The 20,905-nt window shown below is 40.9% G+C and overlaps 1 protein-coding gene across 3 annotated transcripts; it reads right to left on the reverse strand.

The window, feature by feature from the left end:
- Nucleotides 1-683: 683 nt before the first annotated feature.
- On the reverse strand, nt 684-20,065 carry LOC111964124 (TBC1 domain family member 10A). Of its 3 annotated transcripts, XM_023987863.2 has the most exons (10): nt 19,329-20,065; nt 7,431-7,530; nt 6,880-6,987; nt 6,669-6,775; nt 6,434-6,548; nt 6,230-6,295; nt 5,422-5,611; nt 2,859-3,013; nt 2,214-2,603; nt 684-1,539 (listed from the first exon to the last, which is right to left on the reverse strand). In XM_023987863.2, exons 1-9 carry the CDS (start codon nt 19,526-19,528, stop codon nt 2,217-2,219), a joined length of 1,428 nt encoding a protein of 475 aa, XP_023843631.1. In that variant the 5' UTR covers nt 19,529-20,065; the 3' UTR covers nt 684-1,539; nt 2,214-2,216. The 3 variants fall into 3 exon arrangements, with proteins under 3 accessions (XP_023843631.1, XP_023843630.1, XP_070299740.1); XM_023987862.2 differs by having other exon boundaries at nt 684-2,603; XM_070443639.1 differs by lacking the exon at nt 19,329-20,065 and adding an exon at nt 14,385-16,489 and having other exon boundaries at nt 684-2,603.
- Between the last annotated feature and the right edge of the window lie 840 nt (nt 20,066-20,905).

Raw genomic sequence — 20,905 nt, forward strand, 5'->3', positions numbered from 1 at the left:
CATAATACTTTCCAAATGCACTGTATTGTATACTAAACAAATATATAAATGCAACTAGCGACAATTAGAAAGATTTTACTGACAGTACATAAGGAAATAAATGTATTCATTAGACCCAATCTATTGATTTCACATGACTGTGCAGGGGTGCAGCCATGGGTGGGCATAGGCCCACCCACTTGGCAGCCAGTCCCAGCCAACCATTATTAGCTTTTCCCTACAAAAGGGCTTTATTACAGACAAAATACCCCACCCCCCACCCCACTCAGAGGATCCCGCAGATGAAGCCAGACGTGGAGGTCTTGGGCTGGCATGGTTACACATGGTCTGGGGTTGAGGCCAGTTGGACATACTGCCAAATTCTCCAAAACGACATTGGAGGCAGCTTATGGTAGAGAAATGAACATTCAATTCTCTGGTAACAGCTCTGGTGGACATTCCTGCAGTCAGCATGCCAATTGTACGCTCCCTCAAAACTTGAGACAATTGTGGCATTGTGTTGTGTGACAACTGCACATTTTAGAGAGGCCTTTTATTGTCCCCAGCACAAGGTGCACCTGTGTAATGATCATGCGGTTTAATCAGCTTCTTAATATGCCACTATCAGGTGGATGGATTATCTTGGCAAAGGAAAAATTCTCACTAAAAGGGATGCAAAAAAWTTGAGAGAAATAAGCTTTTTGTGCTTATGGAACATTTCTGGGATTTTTTATTTCAGCTCATGAAACCAACACTTTACATGTTGTGTTTACATTTTTGTTTTGTGTATATACACACACGGACAATTTTACAGAAGACAAACAAAATGTTATTGTTCATTCTATTCTTAAAGGGATTGACCAGGGACAAAGTGCTTCATCTTAGACAAATAAAAAATCTATAGTATATTAAGTTTTATACTACGCTATGTGCAAGTGTGAAAATCTACAGCAATTTTTATAGAAATCATCCTTTTACCATACAAAAATATACAATCATTTTTTTACCCAGTTCTTTCATACAAATGTTCCCTTCAGAAACGTCAACTTCAGCAGTTGTAATCTTATCTACAGGCAAATATTTGACCGTGACACACATTTATGTGAAACATAGATGATTGTATACAAAGAAATTATGCACAGAGTTAATAAACAGCTATACACAAATAGCTTATACTTCTCTTCAAAACGTCTAGATGAAATCAACATGGCTGAGTATGATATGAGTGGTCTATCGACTGGCATTCTACCATGTTTCTCCCACTGCATGACCACACACACACACTCACTCTGTTCTCTGGAGCTCAGCAAAGAATCAAAAACACACTCAGGAATAATTCAGACAACATGGCTCTTACAACACATACTATATGTCAAAACATCAAATCAACAAGCTTTGGTCTAGTGACAGGAATTGTCCTGCAAATGTTCATTTCCTTCATTTAAAAATATGAAGATGATATACAGATGATTGATTTTCCCTCAACCCGTCATTCAAGTTCTTTCATTGGTCAGGGCAGGAAAATGCCCCACAGAGCCCTCTAGTGTTCATCAACATCCACTACAACCAGAGAGAAAGGATGCACCAATGAGTGAATGACAATAGCATTAATCTTTATACAGTATGTTGGCAACCTATGTGATTCAAAATATTCTGCTGGGATTACAATTTAACTGAATTGACATTCCCTGTGACTGAGAACTAAATCTAACAATGCTGGATTGGTGTGTGTTGGCAATGTAGTGTCTCATACTACAGTATATATTAGGTGGAATACGTAAATAGGCAGTGGTCCAGCCTCCAGATCCAGAACTCTTGGCTAAGCAGACTTCATAGTTATGTCATCTGATATTGACTCAGTCTAAGACTTCTTCAGTGAGAAAAGATCAACTGATATGATTATACAGCCTGCCGCTGAGATCAATCTACCCTCAGCCCAAGTGCATGTATACCCGTATGGCCAACTAAACGAAGGTTAGTGCTGCACTCTCCCAACTGATTGAATTGTCATCTCGCATATATGTGTGAAAAACAACTACTACTTGGGTCTATGCCAGAGGCTTCCAATTGCTTTAGAATGTTTTGCTATGGATGCAAATGGCTATAATGGAAAGGGTCAGTCAAGAGGTGTGGGACCTGATCGTCAGGGCAGAGGTGGGGATGGGTCAGAGGGTAAAGGTATACTGGGGATATGGAGTCAGTGAGCAGTAAACAAGTGTCATGGCTATCCGTACCTGCTACAGGTAGGTGTCATGCTCTGTGCTGCTCAGGCTCTGATTGGAGCCCAGCAGGGCTGTGTCTTTGAGGGGGGAGGGCTCGCTGGGTTCAAGGTAGGCTGCCACTGGGGTCGGAAAGCTGTTTTTCTTCCCATTCTTCTCCTCTTTGGTCCCTTTCCTTTCCTTGTCCTCCCCATTGCTCTTGGTTGCCAGGGGCGACTCGACTATGATGGTGGGGTTCTGTCTCAGGTCTTGGCGACTGGGCGGCTCGGCAGCCATGATGGCCTTGGCGCCGTGCATTCTGGGAAGGGACTTGCAGTGCAACTCACCCCGGGTCTCCTTCCAGCGCCGCACTGATGCCAGGTGCTCCTTCTCAATGTCCCGCTCTGACACCGGCAGCTCTAGAATCTGGGACAGAGCATAAGGAGTAGTGGTTAACCAGTGGTCTTGGCAGAAATCATGACTCTAATAGTGTTTTATTAAAGTATCAATAGGTGGCAGCAGGGTATTTTTTTCAGTTTATACCATAGCCCTTAGCATGCAATGTGGCCATGACAGTCTCGTCATTCTCAGCTATTCTCAAAGTGACTAAAAAACAGGACACTGAGCATTCTCCAGTAATTKATGTTTCTGTTCTATAAGTATGGCTGTGGGTGGTTGTACCTCCCGCACTAGAAACCCCTCCTGCATGTAGCGTGTATCTATGGTCTTGAGCAGCTCCATAGTCTCATACTGGCCCTGGCACGTCTTCAGCTTGTCCTGGGAGCCCAGCATGCACTTCAACAACACCAGGCCCACCCGGAAGATGATCTTCACTCCTGGACGAACACACACCAGACAGCAGTGGTGTAATGTGCTCAAGTAAAAGTAGTTTTAGGGTATCTGTACTTTACAATTTATATTTATGACAACTTCTCCTTCACTACATTCCTAAAGAAAATTTAACTTTTTATGCCATACATTTTCCCTGACACTCAAAAGTACTCGTTACATGTTGAATGCTTAGCAGGACAAGAAAATGGTCTAATTCACAAACTTATCAAGAGAACATCCCTGGTCATTCYTACCATGGACTCACTAAACACATGCTTCGTTTATAAATGATGTCTGAGTGTTGGAGCGTGCCCCTGGCTATCCGTAAATTAAAAATAATGTAAATGCTGCTGTCTGGTTTGCAATATATACTTTTACTTAAGTATATCTTCACAATTACATTTATTTTTGATACTTAAAAATAATTAATTAATAATTAACTTTTACTTAAATACTATTTTACTGGGTGTATTTTACTACTTACGACACAGTGTCCTGAGATACAGTTGAAGAAGTCGGAAGTTTACATACACTAAGGTTGGAGTTATTAAAACTTGTTTTTCAACCACTCCACAAATTTCTTGTTAACAAACTATAGTTTTGGCAAGTCTGTTAGGACATCTACTTTGTGCATGACACAAGTCATTTTTCCAACAATTGTTTACAGACAGATTATTTCAAATATAATTCACTGTATCACAATTCCAGTGGGTCAGAAGTTTACATACACTACGTTGACTGTGCAGGTACAGGTACAAAAGTATCTATATCCACAGTAAAACAAGTCGTATATAGACATAACCTAAAAGGCCGCCACTGCTCCAAAACCCCTGCACATGGGGACAAATATCGTACTTTTTGGAGAAATGCCTTCTGGTCTGATGAAACAAAAATAGAACTGTTTGGCCATAATGACCATTGTTATGTTTGGAGAAAAAAGGGGGATGCTTGCAAGCCGAAGAACACCATCCCAACCGTGAAGCATGGGGGTGGCAGCATCATGTTGTGGGGGTGCTTTGCTGCAGGAGGGACTGGTGCACTTCACAAAATAGATGGCATCATGAGGTAGGAAAATTATGTAGACATATTGAAGCAACACCTCAAGACATCAGTCAGGAAGTTAAAGCTTGGGTCTTCCAAATGGACATTGACCCCAAGCATACTTCCAAAGTTGTGGCAAAATGGCTTAAGGACAACAAAGTCAAGGTATTGGAGTGGCCATCACAAAGCCCTGACCTCAATCCCATAGAAAATGTGTGGGCAGAACTGAAAAAGCGTGTGCGAGCAAGGACGCCTACAAAMCTGACTTATTGTGGGAAGCTTGTGGAAGGCTATCCGAAACATTTGACCCAAGTTAAACAATTTAAAGGCAATGCTACCAAATACTAATTGAATGTATGCAAACTTCTGACCCACTGAGAATGTGATGAAAGAAATAAAAGCTGAAATAAATCATTCTCTTAACTATTATTCTGACATTTCACATTCTTAAAATAAATTGGTGATCCTAACTGACCTAAGACAGGGATTTTTTACTAGGATTAAATGTCAGGAATTGTGAAAAACTGAGTTTAAATGTATTTGGCTAAGGTGTACTTCCGACTTCAACTGTAACACTCCTGAGACAAGTGTGTGTGTTCCTTTGTATATTTCAATGTGTCTATGATGTACACTACCGTTCAAAAGATTGGGGTCACTTAGAAATGTCCTTGTTTTTGAAAGAAAAGCAAAAAAATTTGTCCATTAAAATAACAAATTGATCAGAAATACAGTGTAGAAATTGTTAATGTTGTAAATGACTATTGTAGCTGGAAACGGCAGATGGCAATTTCTCACATGGAATAGCCTTCATTTCTTAGAACAAGAATAGACTGATGAGTTTCAGAAGAAAGTTCTTTGTTTCTGGCCATTTTGAGCCTGTAATCTAACCCACAAATGCTGATGCTCCAGATACTCAACTAGTCTAAAGAAGGCAAGTTTTAAGCTGTGCTAACATAATTGCAAAAGGGTTTTCTAATGATCAATTAGCCTTTTAAAATGATAAACTTGGATTAGCTAACACAATGTGCCATTTGAACACAGGAGTTGCTGATAATGGGCCTCTGTACGCCCATGTAGATATTCCATAAAAAAATCTGCCGTTTCCAACTACAATTATCATTTACAACATTAACAATGTCTACACTGTATTTCTGATCAATTTGATGTTATTTTAAAATGGACAAAAAATGTGATTTTCTTTCAAAAACAAGGACATTTCTAAGTGACCCCAAACTTTTGAACGGTAGTGTATGTAATGATGAGTATGCCGGCGTGTGTATGTTTCTGTCTGTCTAAAGAGCATGCCTCAGAGTGCTCTCATGTGGACATAATTTAATGTGTGTATGTTTACTGTGTGGAATGTCTCTCTCACCCTCACAGAGGAACATGTCCCAGACGCGCAGCACGGAGACCCAGGGCAGGGTTCTCGAGAAGGCACACATGAACCACTCTGTCATGTACAGGATGGGGTCCATCTTGTGCTTCTTCAGGTGGCGGTGGGCAAGAGGAGACACCCGCTTCAGCAGAGCAAACAGGATCTCTCCATCCAGCTGGATCGCCTCCTACAGGAGCACACAGGAACAACAGTCAGAAAGGAGAGCAGAGGGGGAGAGAGGCAGGGAGGGGTGAGCGGGAGAAAGAAAGAGTGTGTGAGAGAGTGTGAGGGGACACGAGAACAGACTCCTTCCTCTTTGTTAAATCTAATAGTTGCATTATCTGGACCACATTGTCTGGTCACCCGCTCACTCAGGGCATTATGTCATTAGCATGTCACAGACAACAAGCTACAGGTATGCAATGACAGCAGCACATGCCAGCTAGAGAGCTGGCCCAATAATATGAACTGCAAGCCTGCATTTCAACATGATTGTCACCTAAAATTGTAYAGCTTTTCTTTTCCAAGACAAGGGTGTTCCTGACAATGATAAACATGCWGAATGAATGTTTAATTTGATTTCAGTGACAGGTAAGCTCTGAGTTAACCCAATTAACTGTATCCCGTATGCCTGATCTTTAAACCCTAGTAAAAGACCTCACCCTGTCACAGCCAACAGTCAGCAAATTCTCTAAAGCACATGATCTTGGGTCATTGTATTTTTGTGTCTATGTGTTCTTTTTGAGTATAAGTGTGAGTGAAGGAGAGAGAATGTGTATGTAGTTTGAAGTAACGTGCTTCTTACCAGCCCTGCACTGTAGTATCCAGGAAGGTACTTCTCACAGATCTGGACCAGACCCCAGAATGCATCCTGTCAATAAAGCACAAACATAAATTAAACATGACGGTTGGCGTATGTATGCAACATTATCAGAAAACATTGTCGTGTGAGTAACAGTATGTGTGTGTGTGTGTGTGTGTGTGTGTGTGTGTGTGTGTGCAGGCTCACCTCAGCAGGCATGTGCATTAGCAGCACAGCAGCAATGGGAGCCTGGGCCTGGCAGTAACCCTCCTCTGGCCGGTGCAGAGTATAGGCCTTCAGGACACGGTACAGGTCCTGCTGCCTAAATACATAGTAAGCACAATTCAGTTACTAAAAAACAAACATAGAAAAATACTGAGACAAAGGCACAAGTAACACCAACAGAAACAATAACAAACAACGTCCCATTCACATTGCTTACCCATGGCCTCCTCTTGCCACAAACATCTCATGGAAGGGGAACTGTCTGTGGAGGTCCCTCTCTATCACATCCACCCACTTAGGGTCTCCTGCCTGGCTGTCCAGCTCCTTAAAAAGAAACACAGCTATTTACATGCTACACTATGTGTAAAAGTATAAGTGTGTGTGTTTGTGAGAGAAACTGGTATTAACAGTGGAGGGTAGTGAGTAACCTCAAATGTGCCCTTGTGCTGCTCCCTCTTCACCTTTCCTCCAGACAGGTAGAGCCACGCCCGGCCTCGCAGAGAGGGGGGTATGCCCTTCTGACAGCGCAGCTTCATCTGGGGATAGGGAGTTAGTGCTATGGTTACAGCCACTCATTATCATGCACGGTCAGATTAGTTTAAAAATCATGGGAATTCCATAAGTGTAATATATTAAAATATCAAGCAAGGGGAACAGGTTGTTCAATTATGTGTTGAATGACTTTCCTTCTACAGTTCATGACCTAAGGACTTTTCTCCAGGCTGGTTTGTGTACACTGTGTGTGCATTAAATAATTCAGCTGAGTTACACATTACAAAACAGGTGGGCTGTGGTGACTGGATTGTGACCTGACAGGTGCATACTGTAGTTTCCAAAGCAGTCACTCAACAGGAGTAAAAGGGGTGACAACAGCTTGCAAGGCTACCTTAACATGCTTCTAGAAAAGACCAACACAGGAATTTGCTGTTATCGTCAGCAATGGGATTTGTGTAGATCAGCCAGTGCTTGACTGACTTACCTTCTTGTGTCTCTTTGCCATCCACTTGTCCCAGTTGTTGAGCATGTCCAGCCATTTGGCCTCCCTCTGCCTCAGCACCTCAGGAGGGATRTTTTCAGCTCTGTGGGAGTCAGGGAGACAGACCCAGGGTCACACTACAGACACATACATCTGTCTCTCTAAACAAACACTCAGGGATTTATTACTTTAGACATGAAAAGCAAAAGGTAGTCAAATGGCCAACCAGACTATTTACATTGACCCCACACCCCTTTGTTTTTACACTGCTGCTACTTGCTGTTTATTATCTATGCAGTCACTTTACCCCTACCTACATGTACAAATTAACCTGACTAACCTGTACCCCCGCACATTGACTTGATACCGGTACTCTCTGTATATTGCCTCGTTACTGTTATGTAATCTTGTGTTACTTTTTGATWAMWTTTTTTTACTTTATTGAGTAAATATTTTCTTAACTCTATTTTTTTAACTGCTTTGTTGGCTAAGGGCTTGTAAGCATTTCATGGTAAGGTCTACTACACCTGTTGTATTCGGCGAATGTGACAAATACAATTTGACTTGATTGTCAACACAGACAACAGTGAAACAAGAGGAGAGTGAGGGAGGGCCGGGGGCCAAACAGGAAGCGCCATCCATCACACAGGAAGTTGACTTGGAGAAAAACAAAAATACAAGCCGCTTCCTGTTGCTATTTAAAATAATTTGACCATAGGAGCCTATATTGTTTCTCTTTCAGAAACAACTCTTTCGCTAGAAAACTTGAGTCATATGATCATAGTGTCCGTTGAAACAAGAGCGGAAATTGAAGAAAATATAAAAAAGACAAGGACAATGGCTGCCATTGTAGCGCCTCTCCATATGAAAACAAGAGACATAGGAGGAGAGCTGGGCTTGTGCTCCTTCCCTCGGAAGAGAGAGAGCAGAGGATGGAGGCGAGGACAGTAGAGTCGAGGGCGGTTCGAAAGGGACCCTCAAGAGGCTGCGTGTTTCAGAAGGCCTCTGAGAAAAAGCATCTTTATTGCATCCATCGGACAGACACACCCAGTAACGTGGAACGACTGTGGTCAAATTAGCCAAGGGGGATGGAGGAAGGAGGGGTGAACTATGTAGATGGCGCTGCAATGGCAGTCTTACGGGCTCCTGACCAATTCTGCTATTTTGTGTTTTTTCCCACTAGTTTTTGTAGGTAATGTTTCCACCATACCAGGCGGTAATGCAACCGGTCAGGATGCTCTCGATGGTGCAGCTGTAGAACTTTGAGGATCTGGGACCCATGCCAAATCTTTTCAGTCTCCTGAGGGGGAAAAGGTGTTCTAGTGCCCTCTTCACAACTGTCTTGGTGTGTTTGGACCATGATAGTTTGTTGGTGATGTGCACCAAGTCTGGAACCAACAGGACCCTGAACAGCTTCTACCCCAAGTACTGATGGGAAGTTCAGCTCTTTACCAACCTTGATCTTTTTAGGTCATTAGATCAAAATAATGAATCGTTAGACTACTGATTTTCAAATTAATGCCCAGAGCACGCAGGACCGCCTACTCACCATAGAGGCTAATTTGATCTGTCATTTGTAACTGACTTGTAAAAGTGTGATTTAAACGATGTACATTTGTTGATTGCTAGGCATACAAATAAGATTATTTMTTGATACAGTGGAGACGAGATCTAGTTGTGGCCGCAACCAGACTAGATTGTGAATGACACGGAATGCATAGCTGGACTGCCGTGAGAGTGATTCGCTCAATATAGTTTGAACTGCAGCCCCCCAAACGATTCGTTACCGAGTTCAAGTTTGTTGAGCAGAGGTTGTGTATGTTTTGGTTCTATAAAGGTGTGTCCATCATAACATTCAATTAATTGCAATTCATTTTTGCACCATGCGATCAATTATCAGTTCTAAACATGTATTTTTCTTCTCTATGCTGCCTGCAGCGTGATCGATTTTCCCTAGCGGACATGATAGACAGTTGCTGGTCAGWGCAAGTCTCCAGAGGCGCTGAGCCGGACGACCATGTATTTATCCTGCTGCAGAATTAATTGCGGCCAGCAGGTGAAATGAATGACTAAAATGAATGAGTCACTCAGAAAAAAAACGAATCTTGATTCTCGAGTCAGCAAAGAGTCGTTCAAAAAGAACGAATCATTCGTGAACTGCACATCACTACCTCCAAGCCATAAGACTTCTAAACAAGAGTGCTAAATAGCTACCTCCATTTACCCTTTTTTTGCACCAACAGTTGTCTCGATGACTATGCACACACACACACACTGGACTCTACCCACAAATATACCGTACTTACACCAATACACACAAAAGCTGAGACGATAAACTGAAAAAGATTGACAACGACTATACCGACCACTTGTCGTGGGCATTTTGCTGATATCGTTCACTATGATAAGTAGCCTATACTAGAGAAATATGGGTGACTTAACGGGATAATTGGTAGCTACAAACATTCAAAATAGTAGTTTAAAGGGTCATAAAACATGTTTTGTTTACATTTATTGTTGTACATTTATAGTAATGGTATTAATTCAGGCAATTTATCGCAATATGGATTTTAGCTCCATATCGCCCAGATTCAACACACACTTTTTTGCACTAACTCTCCTACACTGACTATGCACGCACACACACACCGTACATACACCCACACCACACACACACTTTCCACATTTGCTGCTGCTACTGTGTTATCTATCCTGTTGCCTAGTCACTTTACCCCTAACTATATGTACATATCTACCTCAATTACCTCCTACCCCTGCACATCTACTCTGTGCTGGTACTCCCTGTATATAGCAATGTTATTTTGATTGTTATTTACTGTGTATTTATTCCTTGTGTCTCTGTTTTTATATCTTTATCTCTGCATTCTTGGAAAAGGACTCTTAAGTAAGAATTTCACTGTTACACCTGTGGTTTACAAAGCATGTGACATAAAATTAGATTTGGAATTATACTGTGTCATTGTCTTCATTATATGTAGCCTCTCCTTTTTCTCAGCGATGAATGAAAATAGGTTGTGTGTTGTAGGCTACATAAATAAAACCTCAGGGGAGGCACAGACCTCGGACATATCACGCATACAAGGCAATAGAACACACACAGATCCATGCACACACACAGATACCACTGTTGTCACAGTGGCAGCAACTGTGGTAGCCGTAGCATCATTAGTCAAAGGACAACATGCCCTTTCCCTTCCAATGGAGCAAACCAAAACAGCCAGAAAAGCCTGCTGCAGAATGCAAAACAAAAATACTTTACAATAATAATAATGAAAGACAGTTTGGACAGGCTAAAACTAACAAGCTCTTCACTTAAGAGGCTCTGACAAGTCTGCTTTGTTTAGACTTTTTACATTTATTCTAGGGACTSCCTTGCAGTCATTAGTCTACATCCAACAAAATGGGCAGAACACAGACCTGCATTCTCTTTCAAACTCCAGCAGATCATATGGCATGACAGATACTAGGACATAAAAACCCCAGAGTGAAAGACAAGGGGTCACTCATGCCGTGCAAACAGCAGTACCTCACAAGCACCTGCTTTACAAGGTAGACAAATACCAGGTAGTACAAAGGGCTGAGTGCAGCATAGACAGACAGTGATTGGCATTAGCCTGGCTGAATTAGTGCAGACTATCAGATTACAGTCATCCCGTGTCGAGGGTGATCTTAGGAAGCTCTAGGTAAACAGGGACAGGTGTTCCAAATACTATCATTTTGAGCAATCACTCTCAAATACAAAACACCATACAAACAGTTCAGAGTGCTGGGATGTGGCATGCTTTTTTATCACATCTTGGCACTCTAGGGGGAGGGGCCTGTCATTGGTGGGGGAGGAGCAGCGTCTGATCTCTTCCTACTCCTCAAAGGAAATTAATCCTCAGACAAAACAGTGGAACACTAGCCACAGCCTGTGAAGCACACAGAAAACAGGAAGCTCTGAGAACATTCCCCTAGTTCTGTTCCCCCCCACTCCTACTCCTGGTGCTTGTCAACCACTCACAGGGGGCCTAAACACAAGAGAAATGCACATCACAATAGGTTGYATGTAGAGTCAGAAGACGTTTGTTTGGACCAAGTGGTGACACATCAGGCTGGTATTCTGTTTTGCAAGGAACCAGCGGCACATGTTGAACTCAGTGGCTAAAAGCCATAGTAGTGTAGAAAAGAAAATGGCTGTGTCCGAATACCCATACTTGTGTTCTAAATAGTAGGCTTCTTGGGCATGCAGGAATTTTATTCTGATCCTAAAGTCTTCTTAGACTCAACAACTCTGAATCAATTATCAGCAGACAAATAATTATCAATAAAAAAACAGAGACATTGTTAAAAAATTAACGCGGAGGAAAAACACCAGGAAAGGACGKCTTTCCCATAGAATTCCATTTAACATTTTGGGACAAAGTAGCGCCCCTATTTACACAAATGACAATAAACGTCACTCAATCCAGTGCTTCCTAGTTACATGTATCAAACAGTTATTTAAGTTATATTAAAACAAGGAAAATCTGGAAAGTCCTCTGCTGATTAGACCCATAACTTTAATAAATTGTGACAAAATTATAACAAAGCTCATAAGCAATAAGAATGGCAAAAGTATTACCCAGACTTGATACATATCAAACAGGGCATATTAAAAATAGACAAACAAATTCAATAACATTTCAGTTTAATACAATATGCTAAAAAACAAGGTATAGATTTATCAATAATGGCTGGTGATGTCGAAAAGGGTTTCGACCATATTGAATGGCCTTTTCTATTTCGAAAAATGTTACATTTTATATACATTTCAAAAATGTAGTATGCTTTAAAGGGTAACTCTCGACCCCAATTTCAGTCTTTACCCAACCCCTTCAAGTAAAATAAAAAATGCATTCAGGTGAGAAGTTGTGAGTAGGGGGGAATTGCTCATAAATATTACGTTTGGGGGTGGGTAAACAGTTGTACCTGATCCCAACACTTTCTCACTAAATCATACCAGAAGTCCACTGGCACCCTCTAATAATCAAATTATGTGCATCGTGAGCAAATACAGCTTTGAACAGTTACCGCACATCAATTGCCACTTGTGGTATAAGTTYAAATCCTTGAAAATGTGGACTCACATGCAATTAAGTGCAATCATCACCTTGAAAATTAAGATTAGTGTCTCAAATCAATCCAACCCGCATTTCAGTACACAGTAGCTCTTTTTCCAATGGTCAAATTAACTCAGACTGATCTTGGGCACTGTTAAAAAAAATAAAAAAAAATACTACCATTGTTACCCCTCTCGCAGGTATGCCTTCACTTTTCAGAATTAAAAGTGTTTGGGCACGGGATAAATATTGTAAATAATGGGATTAGAACTCACAACCATTGAATTAGTGGACTGCGCCACCAGTCGGGAAAAACATAAGACGAGTCAACATGACCACCAGTGTCATCCATTTCTTTTTACGATGGATGTAGCTACCACAGGAGGTTGGTGGCACCTTAATTGGGGAGAACGGGCTTGTGGTAATGACTGGAGTGGAATCAGTGGAATGGTTTCAAATACATAAAACACATGGTTTGCATGTGTTTGATGCCATTCCATTTGCTCCGTTCAGGCCATTATTATGAGCCGCCGTTCTTCCCTCGGCAGCCTTCACGAGCTACGAATATAAACGTATAATCCTCATAGCCTTCAGATGTGCATGAAACGGTAAGCAAAAACCTTGAATTTGGCCTTTTGAATTTTGCATCAAGCGTCAAGCAAAATATATTGGCACAGTCCACTTACCAAGTCCATTGCCAAATAAGGCACACKGTCACMTGCTTTTATAGTAAGACCTGAGGTGGTACCACCCAGCACAGCTAGAAGGGAGTGTATTTCATACCAAACCCCTCCCTTGAGATGACATAAGTGTTCCTACATTACCATTTCAAATGGTTAAGAGWTGAAGCGCTAGGGGCAAAAAGAGCTAGGTTTACTACTAAAAGTTCCAAATATATCACTTTTGAAATTAACTGTCCAAATGAAGCCCAGAATGTGTGTTTCACTATGACTAAGCCTAAAACATGTGGTTTTCTATGTTGTTTTTTTGCATGAAAGTTCTTTAAAAGGCCCAGCGCAGTCAAATACCATTTTAATGTAAGAGCTGTTTTGAAAAGACCACCTGAAATTTCAGGCTTTTTTGGTGGGATGGAGCTTTGGCTTGCCTGATGACACCACCAGGCAGTAAAGGAGTTAATAGACCAATAAGAGAGATCAAAATCAAATAAAATGTTATTGGTCACATGCACCGAATACAACAGGTGTAGATATTACCGTGTAATGCTTACTTACAAGCCAATTCCCAACAATGGAGCTTTAAAATGTATGAAAAATATTTACAATGTAAAAAAAGGAAATAGTAATACAATAAAAAGGCTATACACAAGGAGTACAAGTACGAGTCAGTGTGCAGGTGTACGAGGTAGTTGAGGTAATACAGTATTGTACATGTAGGTAGGTGTAAAAGTGACATGGCAATCAGGATATATAATAGAGTATCAGCAGCGTATCTGAGGAGTGTGAAAGTGTGTTTATGTGCAAATCTGTGTGGCGTCAATATGCATGTGTGTGTAAGCGTATGTAGTGTGTGTGTTGGAGTGTCAGGTCTAGGATCCAGGTGTTCAGTCTCAGGCTCCTTAGCGTAGTGATGAGCTTGAGGACCCTATGGTGTTGAACACTGAGCTATACTCAATGAACAGCATTGTCACATAAGTGTTCCTTTTGTCCAGATGGGAAAAGGCAGTGTGGAGTGCAATAGAGATTGTGTCATCTGTAGATCTGTTGGGGCGGTATGCAAATTAGAGTGGGTCTAGGGTTTCTGGGATGGTGTTGATGCGAGTTATGACCAGTCTTTCAAAGCATTTCATGGCTACAGATGTGAGTGCTACGGGGCGTTAGTCATTTAGACAGAATACCTTGGCGTTCTTGGGCACAGGGACTTTGATGGTTTTCTTGAAAGATGTAGGTAACATGTCTGCTTTGAGTACACGTACTGGTAATCCGTCTGTCCCCTCGGCTTTGTAAATGTTGACCGATTTAAAGGTCTTGCTCACATCGGCTACAGAGAGCGTGATTACAGAGTCATCCGGAACAGCTGGTACTCTCATGCATGCTTGTGTGTTGCTTGTCTCGACTCGAGCATAAAAGGCATTTAGCTTGTCTGGTAGGCTTGCGTCACTGGGCAGCTCACGGCTGGGTTTTCCTTTGTAGTCCGTAATAGTTTTCAAACCCTGCCACATCCGACGAGAGTCAGAGCTTCGCTAAGAAGCTATTTTTGTTAATTTTTAAACAGAAATGTCTTTCAGCCACCAGTAAATATACTAAGTTTCAAATTACTTTTCCCTCAATCAATCTTAAAAGAATTGAATGGACTGCCTACATGTGCATTTATCCTACTGTATTTACCAAAACCACCCCAAGCCCACCTGGTCGTGCTGCTGATCCAGTTTCTGCCTGCAGCTATGGAACCTTGACCTGCTCACTGGTCGTGCTACCTTGTCCCGGACCTGCTGTTTCGACCCACTCTCTCCCCCCTATGAAAAGCCAACTGACATTTACTACTGAGTTGCTGACCTGTTGCACCCTCTATAACCACTGTGATTATTATTTGACGTTGCTGGTCATCTTTGAACGTTAGAACATCCTGAAGAACAATCTGGCCATGTACTCCTATAATCTCCACCCGGCAGAGTCAGAAAAGGACTGGCCACGCCTCAGAGCCTGGTTCCTCTCTTGGTTTCTTCCTAGATTCCTGCCTTTCTAGGGAGTTTTTCAGAGCCACCTTGCTTCTACAGCTGCATTGCTTGCTATTTGGGTTTTTAGGATAGGTTTCTATATAAGCACTGGCAATTGCTGATGTAAAACCCGCTTTATAGATACATTTGATGGAGCATTTGATTGATTTTAATAGAAAAATATAACAGTAAGGTACTTAACTTCGTATGGCTGGGGGCGCTATTTTCACGTTCAGGTGAAAAGCGTGCCCAGAGTAAACTGCCTGCTACTCAGGCCCAGAAGCTAAGATATGCATATTATTAGTATATTTGGATAGAAAACACTCAATGATGTCTGTGAGCATAACAGAACTCATATGGCATGCAAAAACCTGAGAAAGAATCCAACCAGGAAGTGGGAAATCTGAGGTTTGTAGGTTTTCAAGTCTTTGCCTATCCAAGATACAGTGTAAATTTGGTCCGATTGCACTTCCTAAGGCTTCCACTAGATGTCAACAGTCTTTAGAACCTTGTTTCGGGCTTCTACTGTGAAGGGGGAGCGAATAAGAGCTGTTTGACTAAGGAGTCTGGCAGAATGCCATGAGCTAAGTCAAGCGCGTGGCCGTGAGAGCGAGCTCTGTTCTTTTTCATTTCTAAAGACAAAGGAATTGTCCGGTTGAAACATTATTGAAGATTTATGATAAAAACATCCTAAAGATTGATTCTATACATCGTTTGACATGTTTCTACGAACTGTAATAGAACGTTTTTGACTTTGTCTGGACCTAGTGCTCGCGCCTTGTGAATTTGGATTTGTGAACTAAACGCGAGAACAAAAAGGAGGTATTTGGACATAAATGGACTTTATCGAACAAAACAAACATTTATTGTGGAACTGGGATTCCTGGGAGTGCATTCCGATGAAGATCATCAAAGGTAAGTGAATATTTATAATGCTATTTCTGACTTCTGTTGACTCCACAACATGGCGGGTATCTGTATGGCTTGTTTTGGTCTCTGAGCTCTGTACTCAGATTATTCCATGGTGTGCTTTTGCTGTAAAGCTTTTTTGAAATCTGACACAGTGGTTGCATTAAGGAGAAGTATCTTTAATTCCATGCATAACACTTGTATTTTCATCAACATTTATGATGAGTATTTCTGTAAATTGATGTGGCTCTCTGCAAAATCACCGGATGTTTTGGAAGCAAAACATTACTGAACATAACGCGCCAATGTAAACTGAGATTTTTGGATATAAATATGAACTTTATCGAACAAAACATACATGTATTGTGTAACATGAAGTCCTATGACTGCCATCTGATGAAGACCATCAAAGGTTAGTGATTAATTTTATCTCTATTTCTACTTTTGGTTACTCCTCTCTGGCTGGAAAAATGGCTGTGTTTTTATGTGACTAGGCACTGACCTAACATAAATCGCATGGTATGCTTTCGTCGTAAAGCCTTTTTGAAATCGGACACTGTGGTGGGATTAACAACCAGTTCATCTTTAAAATGGTGTATAATACTTGTATGTTTGAGGAATTTTAATTATGAGATTTCTGTTGTTTGAATTTGGCACCCTGCACTTTCACTGGCTGTTGTCAAATCGATCCCGTTAACGGGATTTCAGCCGTAAGACGTTAATTGTTACTCAGAAATGATTTGATATTGAGATGAAAACAGCTGCATAGGGCCTTTCAATGCCAGGATGTTCTACTAAGTTAGACTTTCATAAAGTAGAATTCTCTGCACGCTACTGAGGAAGAGAATTGTCTTTTCACACACGTGTTTGACAACAGTTGATAATCAGATGAACAAGCTTGATTGCGCATTAGATGATGCCTTCTCAGTGTGGATGAGCATTATGTTCATATTTGTTCCTTACTACATTAGGCTACGTTTTTACTAAACAGTACATTCTAGATAGTATATTAGTACACAGTAGGCAATGTCGTTTTAGTAAGTAGTAGGCAAGAAAGATTTCAGTCATCGCCACTTACAATTTTAATAAATCAAAAGCACTTTACAATAGAGGTCGACCGATTATTTTTCAACGCCGATACCGATTATTGGCGGAACAAAAAAAGCCGATACCGATTAATTGGCCATTTTTTTTGTATTGATTTATATATTACAACAATACTAAAGGAACAATGAACACTTATTTTAACTTAATATAAATACAATCTAATTAGTCTCAAATAAATAATGAAACATGCTCAATTTGGTTTAAATAATGCAAAAACAGTGATGGAGAATAAAGTAAAAGTGCAATATGTGCCATGTAAAAAAGCTAAAGTTCCTTGCTCAGAACATATGAAAGCTGGTGGTTCAATATTCCCAGTTAAGAAGTTTTATGTTGTAGTTATTATAGGAATTATGATGCGTCGACTATTTCTCTCAATCCCTTTGTATTTCATATACCTTTGATGTTCTAACCAGCACTTTAGTATTGYCAGCATAATCTCAGGAGTTGATAGGCTTGAAGTCATAAACAGCGCTGTGATTCAAGCATTGCTAAGACCTGCTGGCAAACGCAGTAAAGTTTGAATGAATGCTTACGAGCCTGCTGCTGCCTACCACCGATCAGTCAGACTGCTCTATCAAATCATAGACTTAATTATAATAAACACATAAATAGGATCATTAACTTTGATCATTAATATGGTCAAATCCATAAACTATAATTTCGAAAACAAAATGTTTATTCTTTCAATGAAATACGGAACCCTTCCATATTTTATCGAACGGGTGGCAACCCTAAGTCTAAATATTGCTGTTACATTGCACAACCTTCAATGTCATAATTATGTTAAATTCTGGCAAATTAGTTCGCAACGAGCCAGGCTGCCCAAACTGTAKCATATACCCTGACTCTGCATGCAATGAACGCAAGAGAAGTGACACATTTTCCCTAGTTAATATTGCCTGCTAACATTAATTWATTTAAAATAAATATACAGGTTTAAAAATATATACTTCTGTGTATTGATTTTAAGAAAGGCATTGATGTTTATGGTTAGGTACARTCGTGCAACGATTGTGCTTTTTTTCGCGAATTAGCTTTTGTTAAATCATCACACGTTTGGCGAAATAGGCTGTGATTCGATGATAAATTAACAGGCACCGCACTGATTATATGCAACGCAAGACAAGCTAGTTAACCTAGTAATATCATCAACCACGTGTAGTTAAGTGAAGATTATTTTTTATAAGATAAGTTTAATGCTAGCTAGCAACTTACCTTGGCTCCTTGCTGCACTCGCAGTTCTCGTGRAATGCAATGTAATCGGCGGACAAAAATGCCGATTACCGATTGTTATGAACATTTTAAATCGGCTCTAATTAAATCGGCGATTCCGATTAATCGGTCGACCTCTACTTTACAAGGCAGCAGTACCCAGCCGAACATAACACACATTGGTAAACAAAATGAGAAAGGGAAAATGCCATACAACACAAAGGCTGTCAAGTCTCCATGGAAGCAGATTATGTACAATATGTTACAAATTCCAATTTGCTGTGGCTAACGTTAGCTAGGCGGCTAACGCTAACTAGCTCTAGGAGTTAGGGATTAAGGTTTTGGTTAAGATTAGGAGTTAGGTTGAAGGGTTTAGGTTAGGGAAAAGGTTAACTAAAAAGGTCAAGGTTAGGGGATGGGTTCGCTAACATGCTGAGTTGTTGCAAAGTAGTAAATWGTTGTTAATTAGCTAMAATTCTAAAGTTGTCCGTGATGAGATTCGAACACGCAACCTTTGGGTTACTAGACGTTCGCGTTTTAAGTCTTAAATATGTAACCATACCAAACGTAACGTAAAKTTATTATGTTACGTCTAGTCTATGAGACCAGCCTGGAGTGTAACACTGAGCAARAGGAAGAAATGTTTATGTTGGCCTCCAGGGATAACAAATAACAGGCTACTGATTAAAATGTGGATTGCATATTAGAAAATAACAAACAGTAAAGTGGTGCGTGAAGTCAGATGACAAGGGGTCAATCAGGTGACTAATCTGTAAGAAACTTCTTATCACAACGTCTTGACAATTTAGAACAGTCATGTCTGTCATCCACAGACGAACGAGCTAGCTAGCGACGTCATTTTTTATGGAAAATTCTAAACAGATGGGTCATACTTACGATTGTTCTGAATATTGTTGTGCACCCCCAATAAATCCATATTTATCCGTCTGTCTCTCACTGGTATAGGCATTTAGTTCCGAGTCTGAGCCGAAGAGGTTGCCTTCTCCATCTGTTAGTGCCAGACTTTCTGTCGTGCCCCGCAAACTTTTGCGGGACTCTGCTGACTTAAGTCCATTGCCTGGTTCTATTTTTGCCATTTAAACCACTAGCTCCCTCTAGCTTACTTCTTCAAATACAATTAGTCAACTAAACCTCCCATTATTTAATTGTAACTTTAGCTAGGTAGCTAGTTTTTGGTTGTCCAACATCTTGTCATAAGCTGACCATAGCATCGTCGCAGTTAAATCAGTAACCTAGCTAGCTAGCCTTAATCAAAGCAACTAGCTAGTTCTCGACTAACTAGTACGCTAATAAACGTTAGCTCGCCAACCAATTAACGTTAACGAAAATAAAAAAACAATGTCAGAATCAATGAATGGCAACTAGATAGCTAGCTGGCTATGTTAGCCAACCGCTAGCACTGCCAGTGAGAAGCATRCCACTAACGTTAGCTGTTTAACAACAACAGCACCGCAAGTCAAAATACAAAAATTGGTATACTTCTAATGACTGGTCAGCCCGATAAAACCGTTGAAATCAAATGACAATCAATCTCTCACAGGACTGGCACGTCTAAAGAGGTGATGCAGAGACAGAAAAGATAACCCAGATATGTCACAGGTCTACATGTCTTCTTCTTCGGTGGGGTTTAACAGAGGTTGGCATCCAACGTTATGGTGCATTACCGCCACCAACTGCTGGAGTGTGGGCCAAAGACAGAGAGATAATAAATCCTACCTGACAGCCCTGTTGCTATTAAAAAAGACAACATATTTGAGACTATATCTAAGGAAGTTCTACTCAATAAATGCTTGAAACTAATTCCCTGTATCTCCATCTTCCTCATACGAGATCTCATCCTCTCTCTTTCCCTCTGATACTGCCCACACTGGAGCAACACATGCTCCACGGTCTCTGTTTCCTGGCAATAATAACACTTTCCTGTTGGATACTTTCCTATCACATTTAAAGTCTTATTCAACCGGCTGTGTCCCACCCTTAATCGTGTAAAAATAGTCTCCTCTCTTCTGTACCATCCTGTACTTGAAATAAATGCATGCCCTTAGTATCTATACTCCACTGCTCCTGCCATCTCTGCACCATCACTGTCCATGCTCATTAAAACTACTAAGTGTTTGTTTAGCCAGTACATCAACTGCCTCGTTCCCCTCCACCCCCACATGGGCTGGGAACAAATCAATTGTATCTGTATACCCATTTGTCTAATCCTGCCATGGGTTTGTTGTACCTCATAAAGCAGGTCTTGTCTGCTACGTGTGCTAAAGGACTGCAGACTCATCAACACTGCACATGAATCAGAGCAAATAACTACTCTCTCTGGCTTGACTTCCTCTATCCACTGCAAGGCCAACAGTATAGCCATCAGCTTCACCAAATATACAGTGCATTCAGAAAGTATTCAGACTCCTAGACTTTTTCCACATTTTGTTATATTACAGCCTTATTCTAAAATG

This window comes from Salvelinus sp. IW2-2015, linkage group LG5 (genome assembly GCF_002910315.2).
Source record: "Salvelinus sp. IW2-2015 linkage group LG5, ASM291031v2, whole genome shotgun sequence".
Taxonomy (NCBI): Eukaryota; Metazoa; Chordata; class Actinopteri; order Salmoniformes; family Salmonidae; genus Salvelinus; species Salvelinus sp. IW2-2015.